Below are 13730 nucleotides of genomic sequence, written 5' to 3' on the forward strand. Positions count from 1 at the left end.
TCAGGTCCAGGACCACAGTGGGAAGGAAACTGAGGTTCCCTGATAGAAGATGGCCCCTATTCTGAGTGTTCACCTGTGTGACTTATCTGTCCTACCTGGGTTTCATGACCCAGATGTATCATGGGCAGGTCTGTCACCAGGTCAGCACCACTCCTCCCATAGGGGAGGCGAGGCCTGCATCTATGCTAAGAACTCTGCAGTGGTGTGGTTCTCCCTGCGCCAGGCCAGGTCCTGTGCTGCTGACATACGGGCAAGGGACCTCCTGGGACTCCTCCAACCTGATGTCACCATTGGCCTCTTGGGGAAGTCACTCTGGGCCAGGCTGGCAGCTGCTTCTCCACTGCGGCGTGAGGGTCTGGAGGCGGCCTGCACACAGGCACTGTCCCCTGCCTTGGGTGGCCTTCTGCCCTTCGTTTCTTCATGCTTAGCTCTGGAATCCTCTGGAAGGAGCAGCTGTCCCTCTTCCCTCGCTCAGGCTGTGCTCATGTCAGTGTAGACACTGGACATCTATTCTCACATCCAGATCACTCCAGCTTCAGCCACTGGAAGCTCCTGATCTCCTGGGCCCAGATACAGGGGGTCCCAGCAACTGCTCTGCTGGTCATAGTTGCCAAGCATGTGACACAGGCCAGGGGTCCTTGTCTTGCTGCATCCTGGAGAGGTCCGAGCCTGGATCCCAGACTGTGATAACACCCCATCTCTCAACCCCAACACAGTACGTGGGGCTCCTGGCCCTGCAGCCCCAGGTTTTGCCTCACTTCCCGCCAGGACTGAGGCCCCTCCTCCCGCAGTCCGGGCCCTGCCTCCTTTGGAGGTGCCTTTCCTAACCCCTGCACTTCCTCTTTCTTCACACAGGACTTCTGCTTTTCATAGCAGCAGGCAGGGCAGGGCATCACCATACTGCGTGAGAAAGTGCTCCGCAGCAGATGCAGCATGGCCGCCACGGGAATCCCCAGACCAAGGCCTGGACCCCACGACCCCATGGGGAGCCTGCTCTGCGGGGGTGGGAGATTGTCCCCATGCCTCCACCAGGGCCTGGAGGGCCAGGATCTAGGCCCAGAGGCACTGGGCCAGCTGGGCTGCTGCAGCTCAGGGAGACAGCTGTGGGCCCTTGTGCTGGCTCTGCTCCTGGGAGACAGGCAGCGAGGGTCTTCCGGGGCACTGTCCCCCTCAGGGAAGATTACCTGCTTGCTGATCACTGGGCACCTGGCTTCCCTGAGTCCAGCTTCCCCACTAACAAAGCTGGGCAGAACCAGCCCTAGGTCCTGTCACTCTCAGGCTGCCACAAGGGCTTGCAGGGCAGTGGGTGGGCACAGGAATAGGCAGCTCCAGTTCCTCCAGCTCCCCAGGGTGGCATGTCTGAGAGTGGTTTGATGAAGGCCCAAGTCCTGAGCACACCCAAGATTCTACTTCTGTAAGTCTAGGGCTTGGCTGCGAAGTACAGGGTGTGGGGCTGTTGAGGGGAAAGGAATCTGAAAGCTTTGCTGAAGGCCGCCATGCGGGGTCTGCGACCTGCTCTGCGCAGGTGCCTTCCAGGCCCAGCGACCACTTCCTTCTGGTGGGAGCAGAGGTGGAGGTTGGGGTCTTTCCTCAGGGGACTGACCTGTGAGCCTAGTTTGTAGAGGCTCCCAGGACGAGGAGGCCAGGAAAGGGAGGAAGGCTCCCAAACACCAGCCCAATTATTTCTCCTCTGGGGAAGCTGAGGCCGGCTCCCACCTCCCACTGACTCAGGGCCCCATGGTGGAGTGATGGCCAGCTGGGATAGCAAGGCCACAGAGGGACCAGGGGCCTCACTCCAGGATCTGCCTGGGAGTCCGAGCTACCGGCACAGCCCCCTCTGGACTGACCACCCACCCCTGGCTCATGCACCCTGTGGCCTCATTTCCTAGCATGTTCCTCCATAGCTCCCAGACGACCACCCTCCTCCCCTGCCTGGTCTGTGTTTGGGAAAGGGACGCTGCCTGATGAGCAGCCCTCACCCACCTGTCCCCAGGGGCTGCTGTGTTCTCTTTGAGGGGTGCATTATGCCTGCTGCACACTGAAACAGGGCTCTGTGAGCAGGCTACCCCCGTGGGAGCCTCCCTCCTGGGTCCTGCGGCCATGCTGGCTGCTGGCCACTGGCACCCCACCCATTGCTTAGCTCCAGCCCTGCTAAGGTACCCTTAGGATCTCTGGACCTCAGTATGGAGTACTAGGGATCAAACCCACATGCTCTCCCTGAACTTCCCCCTTATTTTTCTTGAGACAAGGTCTCCTCACATTGCCCAGGCTGGCCTGGAACTCCCAGTCCTCCTGCCTCAGTCTCCCTAGTAGCTGGAACTACAGGTCTGTGTCACCATGACCAGTGGTCACAGGATTTTGAGGGGGAATCTCGGGCCTGGGGAGGGGGTCTCCAGGCACTGTGGTGTCAATAGCCCCGGACCTCAATGCAGACCTGAGAGCCCAGCCCTGTGCCACCTTGGCCCGAGCTGACCCCAGACAGCTTCAGAGTACGCTGCTCTCCAGCTAGCCAGGGCCACTGCTAGAACTCAGATCCTGGTCTTCTCAGGAGGAGCATTCAGGGCAAGGCATGCACGTGACCCATGGTACCTTGTTGCCCAGTCATAGGAACAGGGTCACACACACAGCCAGCCCTTTCCTGGAGTTCTGTACATCTTGCTACCTGTCCTCACTGCCACCATGAGAGAGATGTAGAATCTGGGCCTGCTGGGGCTAAGCTGCCCATGTGAAGGGTGGCACTGCCCAGAGAAGCAGATCTAGAAGGTGGAGATGCAGGAAACCAAGTCCCAACCATACCACTCAATCAAGCCATGCCTCCGTGACACCAGTTCTCCAGGTGGATCTACTTCTACTTTGCTCCTGGCCAGCTGAGTTGAGTTTCCATCCCTTGCATCCAGGGGCTCAGGACAGAGGCAGACTCCACATTTGGCCTGCGCTGCATCTGACACAAGCCCATGCCCCTTCTGGTTATGTGCTGAGAGTGGGGCTCCAGGCAGGCAATCCCCAGAGGTCCCAGAGCAAGGAGCTGGGGTGCAGCAGGGCATCGGGGCACACAGGCCCTGTGTGCCCTTTCCAGTTCCTTCACACACACACGGCAGGGTCTTGGGGAGAGGAAAGCTGTGTCTGGGGTAGGCGGCAACTGCAGCCACGCAGGGAGGAAGGATAGGGAAGACACCTGTCACCATGAGTGGGGGCAGTGCCAGGAGATCCAGGCCACCTCATGGACATGGCCACTGTCCCGGGCTTTGGGGCGGCTGTGTAGCGGAACGGAGGGGTACGTCTCTCATGCCTCAGATCACACCCCGAGTCCTGCTCTCAGATGCCTGGATTGTCCCTCAGCCAGGAAAGTGGATAAGAGACCCCAGGATGGTGGCACAAGGGGCCTGGCTCCCTGACCAGCCTGGGCTGTTACATCTCAGCCTTCGAGAGACATTACCTCTTGTCCTAGGAGAAATCCCCAAACACCAGTGTAGGGTAGGTGCCTCCATCTCCTTTGTCCTATGTCCCTCTGCAATGCAGCCAGTGCCTCTGCCCAGAACACTTGTGTCACCTGTGTTCCCCACGCACCCACAGCTACTGCTGTTTCCTGCCTTGATAGTCCTTGCCCTGGGCTTTTTTTTTTTTTTTTTTTTTTGCAGTACCGGGGATTGAACTCAGGACCCTGTGCTTGCCAGGCAAGTGCTTATTCTACTGAGCTATCTCCCTTGCCCTGTCCTGGGCTCCTCATGGAAACAAAACCACAGCATGTGGCCTTCTGTGTCTAGATCCTCTGGCTCAGTGTCCACGCTGTGTGTGTGTTGGCCCTGCCCCCTCCGTCTGGCTGCGCATCACTCCTTGCTGGTACTGGGCATCGGCAGCACGGACATCGGCGTACCAGGGCCTGCCCGATCCATTGCATCTCTCAGGCTGATTATGAGGAAAGGCCCAGCATCTCCATCTCAGGCTGGACACCAGGAGGCCAGGCTGACGGCTCCCTGCAGGGAGCATCACAGACTCCTCTGTCCCATCTCCTAAAATCCACCTGTGCTGACCTTACCAAAGCTCGAAACCAGGCCCTGTCATTTCTGGGCCTTGGCTCCCCTTCCAGCGCTTGAGCTTGTTCCTACAGGTCTCAACTGAGAGCCACACGGGGAGGGGCAGTGCTGAGGTTCACTGACCCAGACTCCCTCAGCCTAGCCCCAGGGGACTTCAACTGGGCCTGCAAGGAGGCAGGGGTCTCAGCAGGCCTAAGCCTGAGGGCCCACAGAAGCAGGGCAGAGCAGCTGCCTCTGAGGCTTGAGCTCTGCCACCTGGGCCTGGGCAGGATAGCCACGGTGCAGGCCAGCAGCAGGGCCTCCTGGTGACTCTGTGGACAGTGCGGCCTCCCAAGCTCTGGGGAGGAAGAGACACAGCCCCTAGTCCAGCAGGCTGAGATTCACTGGGTACCAGAATCTTAATGAGAGATACAGACTGTTCACAGGCCCAGACTACTGAGCACTCTGGGAGACTGAGGCTGAGGGTGTGGGCCTGGTCTCCAAGGAACCCCAGGGGCCTCTGTGCCCCAAGATGTCTTCTCCATAGCTCCACAAAAGCTCCAGCGCCCCAGGGGCCCCAGTGGTACCCAACAGGCAGCTGTACCCCTGCATGGCAGGGTGCTGAGCCTTTGTGCTCCCACCCAGGCTGGGGGCAGCCTCAGGCTTGGGGCCACCAGTACCAACAGGGAGGGGACTCAGCTCCAGGGGCATTGGGTGGGGGTTGAGTCAGGGCACCCAGGCTCTGACTGGCTGATGGAAGGACCCTCCATGAGGGGTGGGGACAGCGCCCCAAGCTCACCTGCAGAGTAGGGTTCTTGCTTCTCAAGGAGGATGAACTCCTGCCGCTCGTACTTGGCGCGGACCCACTGCTCTCGCAGGAGCCTAGGGAGAGAGGAGGGGTCGGCTTCTGGCCATACCCAGGAGACATCCTGGCTCCTTCCCCAAGTCTGTTTCCTCAGGAGCTGTCTCCCTGTACCCCTGCTACCCAGAACCACCAGCAGCTGTGAGGACCTTCCACCGCCATGCAGTTCTTGGGGAATGTGTTACCACCTGAGCCCAGCTTCATCTGCCTGCCCCATTCTGCTGCCCATCCTGGGCCTCAGCATCTACCCTGGGCTTCCTCTCCCCAAGCTGGGCTGAGAGCCCTGACAAGGGAGGCCCCCTGCCATGACCTTGGCTCCACAGACCCCCACAGTCCACAATGTGTCATAGGCCCACAACTCGCCCCTCAGATCTCAGCTCCAGGCACTATCCTTCAGCCTTTCTGAGGGCAGCTTCTTGGCTCAGTCTCCTGTCCCCCTCAGCCTAGAGGACCACCCCCTCCCCAGGAGTGTGGGATGTGCTTCCCCCAAGCCTGCTGGTCAGACTTGGAAATGTCCCAGGTCCCCTTGAGTCAAAGGGGGCCCTCAGGACACAAGGCAGCCAAAGTCACGCCAATCCTGGGGCCCCAAAAAGAAGTACTGGTTGAGCACACTGCAGCCTAGGCTTTGTCCCTAGATCCACTGTGACCTCGCTGCTCCTGATGCACAGAAAGTCAGATCATAACTATAGACAGGGCAACTGCCCCCAAAAAGGCCCTCTGTGGCCCCATTCTCAGCTAGGGCTTTTCTGTTCCCGGTCAACTACTCAGAACAGGATGAATAGAGAACCTCTGGCTTCACACCAGGCCTGTGTGGTCAGCCTCAAAACAGGGACACAACCCAGGTTTGTGAGGCCCCCAGGTCCTTCAGCTCAGAGGGTGAGGATAAAGGCCCTGCCAATAATGCCAATGAGAAACTTGAGGCAACAGAGATGCATGCTGCCCTGTCTAGAGGTTGAGTTGGGGTGAGGAGTCAGGCCAGATCTCTGGAGGGTCTCCAAGAGTCACCAGTGGCCACTCCATTGTCGGGAGCTCTCCCTGCCTCAGATAGCGTGTCCCCCTCCCTGCCGTGTATGTCTCTCAGAAGCTCCTTCTCTCTTAGGAAATCACCAGCTGTGGGGGTGGGAGCACCCTGTTCCCAGACCTGTCCTCAGCCTGGTTACCACACCGCAGACGCTGCTTCCCAGTGTGAGGTTCAACATCACACCCCAGGTTCTATCTGCAACCTGGATATGAGATACCTGGCCCCTTGTGACTGGGGGCCCATGCTGTAGGGGTTGTAGTCTCCACACTACTACCCTGGTCTCTAGGCTCACCCAGATATGGCCAGGTGACGGGGCCTGCCTCAGCCTGGGCCCTGCCCTGCCCTGAGGCCCCCTGCATCAGGAAGGCCATGCTGATGGGCACCCTTATGCCTCCACAGGCAGCACCCTCTGTGACGGGGATGAAGTGGGCACAGTATACCAGTGGCCAGGATGGAAACCTATCTGGAGGCTCCAAAGGCCCCTGCCTAGCCACTCCTTGGGGCCAGCCTATATCCTGAGAATCAGGTAGCCAGACCGCCCCTCCCCACCCCAGTGAGCTGGGCACAGAGGACTAGGCAGGTGCTTGTTGTGGCCACGTCTTTAGGATCAGATGTCCCCCAGTGCTCACCAGCCACCACTGTCCCCAGGCAGCCCTTCCTCATATGCCCAGTATTGGCCCCACCTGCCTCCACATCTTCTGGGTGGCCCTGGTGGCCCCTACATACCTCGGCTTCTGTGCCCATGGAAAGGGGCAACACCCCACTTTCTTCATGAACATCAGCTCCCCTCCCCTCTGCTGGCTTCTGCTGAAGGACATTGTCATAGAAAATGGGAAGGCCAAGTTTTGCCTCTTAAGAAAGTGACCCCATGCCAGCACTTTGGCTGCTAAGGCAGAAGGACCATAAGTTCAAGCCCAGGCTGGGCAACTGAGCAACTTAGTAAGACTCTGTCTCAGGCTGGGGATGTAGCTCAGCAGCGCAGCACCTGCCTACCAAGCACAAGGCCCAGAGTTCGATTCTTAGTACCAAAAAAGAAAATACTGAAAAAAAAAAAAAAAAAAAAAAAGACTCTGTCTCAAAATAAAAAAGCACTGGAGATATAGCTCAGTGCAAAGGGTCAATCCTCAATAGCACAGAAAAAGAAAAGCAAGGGAGGAAGGGAAAGAAAAAAGAATGTGACCTCCTCCACTCTGGGAAACCCACCGAGGCGGCCTGTTCTTCCCTTTCTTTTGGGAAAGCATGTCCCTGCAGCATCCATCTCCACCAGTCCAGCTCAAAATTCCCAAGTCTCCTGCTCTGTCACCAGGGACCCCTGGAGCCACTACTATCTGAATCCTGTTCCCCATCCCCAAGTCCTGAACAGGAGCCCTATCCCCAGGTCCTCACAGTGTGGCCTTGGGAAGCAGGGGACTGCTGACTGATGACTGAAGACACAGGCATCGCTGTGGACCACCAGGCCTGTATGAGCCATGCTCTCACAAATGGGAATGGGCCAGATACAGAGAGGTGGCCACTGTGAGCTGGGGACGCAGGAGGGGCCAGCCTGACCTGGCCTGACCAGGACAGCAACTGCCTGGGCTGTGGGGAAAATTCCTGTTGGACTCATTTCTGCAGCTTAGTTTGCGGTGCTTTGGTACAGTGGCTCCAGAAAGCTGGTACTGAGGCTGTCCAGTCCCACAAGATCCTTTCACCTATAGGGGAGCCAGGGGCCCAGCACCCATGGCTGCGTCTCACAGGAAGCAGGCGAGCTCCACCCAGAAGTCGCATTGAGCAGAGTTGTGCTGGGAAGTTCTCCACCCGAGAGGAGACAGGAACCCCAGGGGGAGAACCACACAGGAAGAGCCTGGGGCTGGCACCTCAGAGTCCTGGCTTTCCAGCTGCTAAGGGTTACATGGAGTGAGGACCCCATGGCCACCACCACCCACTGCCCAGCTGCAGGAAGGTGGGACGGGCTATCCCACAGACTACCCTATAGCAGGGCATCCTCCCCATCTTGAAACTGGGGAAACTGAGGCCTCAGGAGGCAGGCACAGCACCAGTCCTTCATGGAGCATGCTCCGTGGACCCTAGAAAACAGAGTAGAGGGGCTGGCACCAGGGCTTCCCAGAACTGGCTCTTCTCTGGACACCAACAAAGATGCCATCAGACACTGATGGACCTGCCACCTCCAACCCTGGCCTGGGGTGTCATGGGCTCCAGGGCAGAGAGAAGAATGCTTGGGACATCCCTACCCCCAGCACGCTGGCAGGGAATGGGCCACCTGGGGTCTGCTGCCTAGCACAGAGCTCTTCTCACTAAGCCCACTGTGGCCAGTGTGGAGGGCTGGACGGGGGACATGACTGCCATAGCTGCTGCCATGTGCATCCTGCCCTGTGCAGACCACAGCTGGAAGAGATGACAGGGCCAAGTACCTGCCCTGGGCCCTGGCTCTGAGCAGGTCCCCAAGCTGGGGTCCAGCAGCCTCTTCCCTGGCCGCTGAGGCACCAACACTGGCTGAAGCCTGGAGCCTGCACTCCCTCGCCGACGGCACCAGCCATCTGCACTGCCCTAGGAGCCCTCAGTGCTCTGTGGTGTGCACAGCACTTGCACTCTGGGTTTCCAGTTTCATGTTACCACAGAGTTGCAGGGCTCCCTCCTACTGTCACTCCTACAACTCTGTGGTCAACGTCCCCGCACCGTGTACACGCTACAGCTGCCACAGCACGACTGTCCTCCACCTCCCAGCACTGCACAGCACTCCCAGATTACGCAGGAACTTGCGCCACAAGGGCTCTGTCCTCCTGCCTGCTGTGCACTCTGCCTTGCTTGAGCCAGGAAGTACAAGGAGCACTCATGCAGACAACCCGGCTGCAGAGTGGCCTGCAGGGTGGTGACAAAATCATGCCCCAAAATAGCTGCGCAGCCATGCAGCCAGCACCCTGACTCATACTGAGAGCTGTGTGAGAGGCTGAGGAGAGAGAAGGCCGAGGTGCTGTCCAGGGACTTGGGATGGGGCCCTGGAGATGTGGGTGGTGAGGTGAGGGGTGTCCTCAGAGGTAGGGTGTGAGCCAGGGTCTCAGCCTCCCCTCCCATAAAGCAGGGCTGGCTGGAGCAGAGCAAGCCTCCCTGCCAAGAGCTTGGCAGGGCCTGGCACATGGTGACTGTCACCAGAAAAGACCAAACACTCACCCAGAGAACCAAGCCAAGTTAGAGACTGCACACAGCAGCCCCTCTCCCTGTGTGGAGGCCATAACCCCCAGGCTAGCTGCACACCAGTGACAGCCCCCTGCTGGCCAGCCCTGCTTAGGGAGCTCGCCATCCTGAAGCCAGACCCCAAGGGACCCTAACAGAGAAGCCATCAGTGGCCCAGGGGAACCTTAACCCTCCAACAGCTGAGCAGGGACAGAATGGGCAAGGCCCAGGCTGGCAGAGCGCAGGTAAGGGGTAGGATAGCACCCGCAGAGCCTTTCTGTGTGGAGTGGGCTATTTTCTTGGGCACCTGGAGGCAGACATGAAATCCTACTCTGACATGGTATCTGTGGACACAGTACTATACCCCAGGGGACAAGTACCCAGTAGACACAGTACCCAGCAGGACACAGTTCTGAGCCTAGCAGGACACAGTGCCAAATAAACACAGTACCATACAAAAAGGAAAACAGTACCCATTAGATAGTACTATTCCAGAGTACCCAGCAAGACACAATACTCAACAGACACAGCACTGTGCCCGTCCTGGTTTGGCAGGTATCACTGTGGGTGGGGTCCCACAGAGCTTGGGGTCACAGAGTGAGTCAACCAAGGAATAGCACTGAACACACACAGGCTGGGTAGGGCCAGGGTGTGGCTGGAAGCTGTGCCTGGGAAGGAGGTGCTGGGGGCCCTGGAGTGTGGCCTCTCACCCATACCTGGAGGGGTGTCTACTTACCCCATTTCCAAGAAAAAGACCAGGGAGTTGTGGGACTCACCCAGCCATTCAGGGGCTGAGGGCCATGCCACTGCCTGTCAAGCACCCATTGGCCTTCTTTGGGTGGTCCATGCCTAGCCTCAGAGTTGGACCTTGGGCTGGGGTCCCATGTCCTCTAGAAGGTGCGTTCAACTCCTGTGGGCCCTGGGAGCACCACAAGGGCTATGCTGAGCAGATAAGCCCATTCTTTGGCTAAGCAGCAGAGGATGCTGGCCAGTTGGGGGCGGGGAGCTCTGGCCAGCCCTGGGAACCCCTGCTTTGAGAAGACAGAAGGACACAAGGACATGAGTGTCTATTAGGGAAAGCTGGGGAAGGGAGGGACAAGGCATGGATGGGATGCGAGAATGAGCCCAGGGATGGAGGCTGAAGCAGGAAAAGAGGAAGCCAGGCCCTAGCAGTGGCCATGGGTGTGGGAAGAGTCCTCAGGGAACTCAGACCACTGAAGGATCCAGTGGTCCAATGGCAATGTTCCTTCCTGTTCTGTACCTGACATAGGTGGCACCCATGGCAACTGCAGCCCCAGCACCCTCACCCGACACCTCATATAGGCACCCAGAAGTCAGATAACCAAGGGCCCCCAGCCACAGGGAACAGTGACAGGAGAAGCCAGAAAGGGGTGCACTCAGGGAGGAAGGGTCTCGGGGCCCAAGGCCACACACAGGGCAGAGTGGGGAGCTGTTCTAGGCAGCAGGAACAGTCCAGCCAAGGTTGGAGAGTGCAGGAAAGCTCAGGGAGTGTGAGACAGGGTGACCCAGGCAGGCAGAGGACTGAGGGCAGAGGCCAGGTGGCCCAGAGCCTTCGCTCTCACCCTGCCCTGTGTGGATGAGAGGACACAGTGCCATCAGAGCTGTGCCTGGCCAGTGGCCACTGAGGATCAGGGAGGGGGTGGAGTTCCAGGGTCCAAATTGGCCTTCCCTCTTTCCTGCAACCTCTGGGCACCAAGGGCCTCAGACAGGAATACCCAGGGTCATTCTCCACAGAGCTAGGGGCCCCGGGACCAGATAGCAGTCTCACCTCCTCCTTTCAGGCCACCAGGGGGCACCCAGGAGAACTCTGAGACTCTCCATAGTCCCCCACGGAGCCCACTGTCCCTAGGTTGGCTGGAGCCCTCTGGCATCCGCCACACAGAACACACAGAACCCAAAGGCACATGGAGGATGCGAATGGCATCCCAGGGCCACGGCTGTCCTCCTAAGACTCCGGGCTGTTGCCTCCGCCTGCCACCAGGTCCTCCCAGCACTGTTCACAGTGACCCCACAAAGCTCCTCTGTACTCACTGGCAGTCGGAAGATGTGGGCCGATAGTAGAAAGACGGCACTTTGGACTCAAATGTGGCCCTGGCAGCTTCATTCCCATGGGAGGCCATGAACTGCAAGAGAGGGGACCGGGTCAGAGTGCAGGGAGCCCCAGTTCTGGGGACAGGGTCGGCTGCTGAGGGGTTGGGGGGCCCAGGCTCAGGGCACTGAGGGCTAGGGCAGTGCTGGGAGGGACCCCCAGAGCCCTCCTGGACCCAGACTCCATTTCTGAGTGAGCAGGGAGGAACAAGGCATATGGAAGGAGCCCTCTAAAAGGAGCCCCATGTCCTATGACCGTGGTGGCTGACAGGAGAGCCCCCCCCCAATGCCACTGAGCTCTGCCCAATACCACGTGCTTTCTGTGGCCCAAGATCAGATTGGTGTCCTGAAGAGCCTGCCCTAGTCTGAGCCACCCATCGCTGCCTCACAGAGTTCAGACATATTCTCATGTCCAAGCCCAGCTCAGGCAGTAGGCACAGGGTAAGTTCAGAGAGGGCCAAAAGACAGCACCCAAACCCAGCAGGACAAAGCCAAGAGTGAAAGCCGTGAGGGCATGGAGGCCCATCAGAGAGGCCCCTGAGGCAGGGAGGTTGACCATGCCAAAGTGGTTCTGGGCAGGGGACACAGCAGGCGTGAGCCCAAGGCTGTTCCATATTAGAGACCCCAGCTTGGCTGTGTGCAGAGGTGCGCCATATCTGGACGCCCAGGCAGGGCCAGAGAGCACCAGGCCTCACACACCGGCTGCTCTGGTGTCTGGGGCTGAGGCTGACACAGGCCTCTCCTGGAAGACCCCTGCCAGGTTCACTCAAGAGAGATCCTGTACTCCAGGATCTCTGTGCTCTGAGGAGGTGGTGGTCACAGGATCAGGGACCACAGAAGCCAAATAAAAGAAATCCTACGCAGCAAGTCCACCCAGGAGAGGGTGGCGCCAGACGGATTCTGACACCCACAGCTTTTCTATATGAAACTTCAGTCCTTCAGGGAGATGTGACAGATACCAGTGATTCCTACGCATGACAACTGGAAGAATACCTAAGAGGCAGCCAGAGTTTCTGTGGAGAAGAATGTTGTAGGCTGTTGAAAGAAGCAGAAGAAGCCCCAACAAAGATGGAAAAGCACGACCTCCTTATTAGACTATGTATTTTTCACAGTTCACCAATAAATAGCACTGGGACCAGAAGCGTGATGGTACACATCTGTCATCCCAGCTACTCAGGAGGCTGAGGCAGGAAGACCCCAAGTTCAAAAGACAGTCTGGACTACATATAACAAGGCCCTATCTCAAAACAAACAAACCCAATGAAAACAAACAAACAAGCAAAAACAAAGGAAGAAAGAATAAAAAGATCCTCATCACCACTGCCTTCAGGGAACTGCGGATCAGACAGCAGTGACCACCACTGTGGACCCACCAGGATGTGCACAGTCACAGCCAGAGAGCAGGGTACAGAGGACGCAGGCTGCAGAGCAGGGGTTCCTGGTGACGCAGGCCCAGAACAGCTTGGAAGTCAGAGTTCACAGGGCTCCCAGCAAGTCCACTTCATTCCAGCAAAAGGAGACCAGTTGTGAACCCCCAGGGCAGCTGTTCAACAGTGAAATGGAAGCAGCCAGCTTCTGGACACGGGGCTGGCTTCACAGCCAGAAGCTCCGCTGGGACTCCAGCTACAGGAGCCCTCCAGAGCGCAGACCCTCAGGCAGGAAGCAGATTCCACAGGGTGGAGGGGGATGTGGGGGCGCAGCTGCCCAGGGGCAGCGCAAGTCCACAGGGCCACTTAAACTCACCCGCTCCCGAATGCATGGGCAAGCTGGGAGGCCTGTGGATAACATCTCAGCTGTTATTTTAAAAAAAGAGCCGTGAGGCAGAGAGGGGCCTAAGTTTACTATACACCCAAAACCACAAAAGAAAAGCTGATCCATGTGACTAGGTCAACGTTTCAAAAGAAAAAAAAAAATTTCCATGGTAAAAACCATCATGAGCAAAACCGAAAGGCAACTCATTAAAAAATGTTTTCCCTCAAAATTTTCAGAGGGGAAATTTCCCTGCTATGTCAAGACCCTTGAGAAGGACCGAATGAATGGATAAAGCAAGCATGCTCTGTGTACCACACGCTACACAACAGAATATTGTTCAGCCATAGGAAGAACAAACTCCTGTCATCTGCAGGACAATGGGTGGATCGGGACACAATTATTGTTGAGCAAAACAAGCCAAGCTCAGAAAGACAAATCTCACATGTCCTCCCTGATAGGTGGAATCTAAAAGAAATGACAAAAAAGTGGAAGGGAGGCTATTATTAGGCAGGAGGAAGGGAGCAAGAAGGAGGGGGAGGGTGCAAGGGTGGGAAATGGGGGTGGCCACGCTCAAATACATTTAACACAGTCAAACCCCCAAGAAACGGAAACTAGGGGCAAGGCAGAGAAAGAGGGGAAAAGTTACATTAGAGGAAGCGCGAATCTGCCAAAATGAAACCCACTGATCTTTACAAAGAATACAAAAGACTGGAAAGAAAAGAAGAAAAGGAGGAAGGCGTGGGGCGGAGAGAGAGGGAGAGAGAAAGAGAGAGAGAGGGAGAGAGAGAGAGAGAGAGAGAGA

General features: G+C 57.6%; 1 protein-coding gene across 4 annotated transcripts in view; it reads right to left on the reverse strand.

Annotated features, from left to right (window-relative positions):
• The window catches only part of Adap1 (ArfGAP with dual PH domains 1), a 38356-nt gene that overhangs the window by 10781 nt on the left and 13845 nt on the right, over positions 1-13730 (reverse strand). For all 4 annotated transcript variants that reach the window (XM_023713425.1, XM_004629586.2, XM_023713427.1 and 1 more), the window contains exons 3-4: positions 11120-11211; positions 4813-4895 (exon numbers count right to left, since the gene is read on the reverse strand). In XM_023713425.1, coding sequence (XP_023569193.1) covers positions 4813-4895; positions 11120-11211 — 175 coding nt within the window. The remainder of the gene's footprint in view (positions 1-4812; positions 4896-11119; positions 11212-13730) is intronic.

The sequence above is a fragment of the Octodon degus genome, unplaced genomic scaffold, assembly GCF_000260255.1.
Source record: "Octodon degus isolate 3935 unplaced genomic scaffold, OctDeg1.0 scaffold00031, whole genome shotgun sequence".
Classification (NCBI taxonomy): domain Eukaryota; kingdom Metazoa; phylum Chordata; class Mammalia; order Rodentia; family Octodontidae; genus Octodon; species Octodon degus.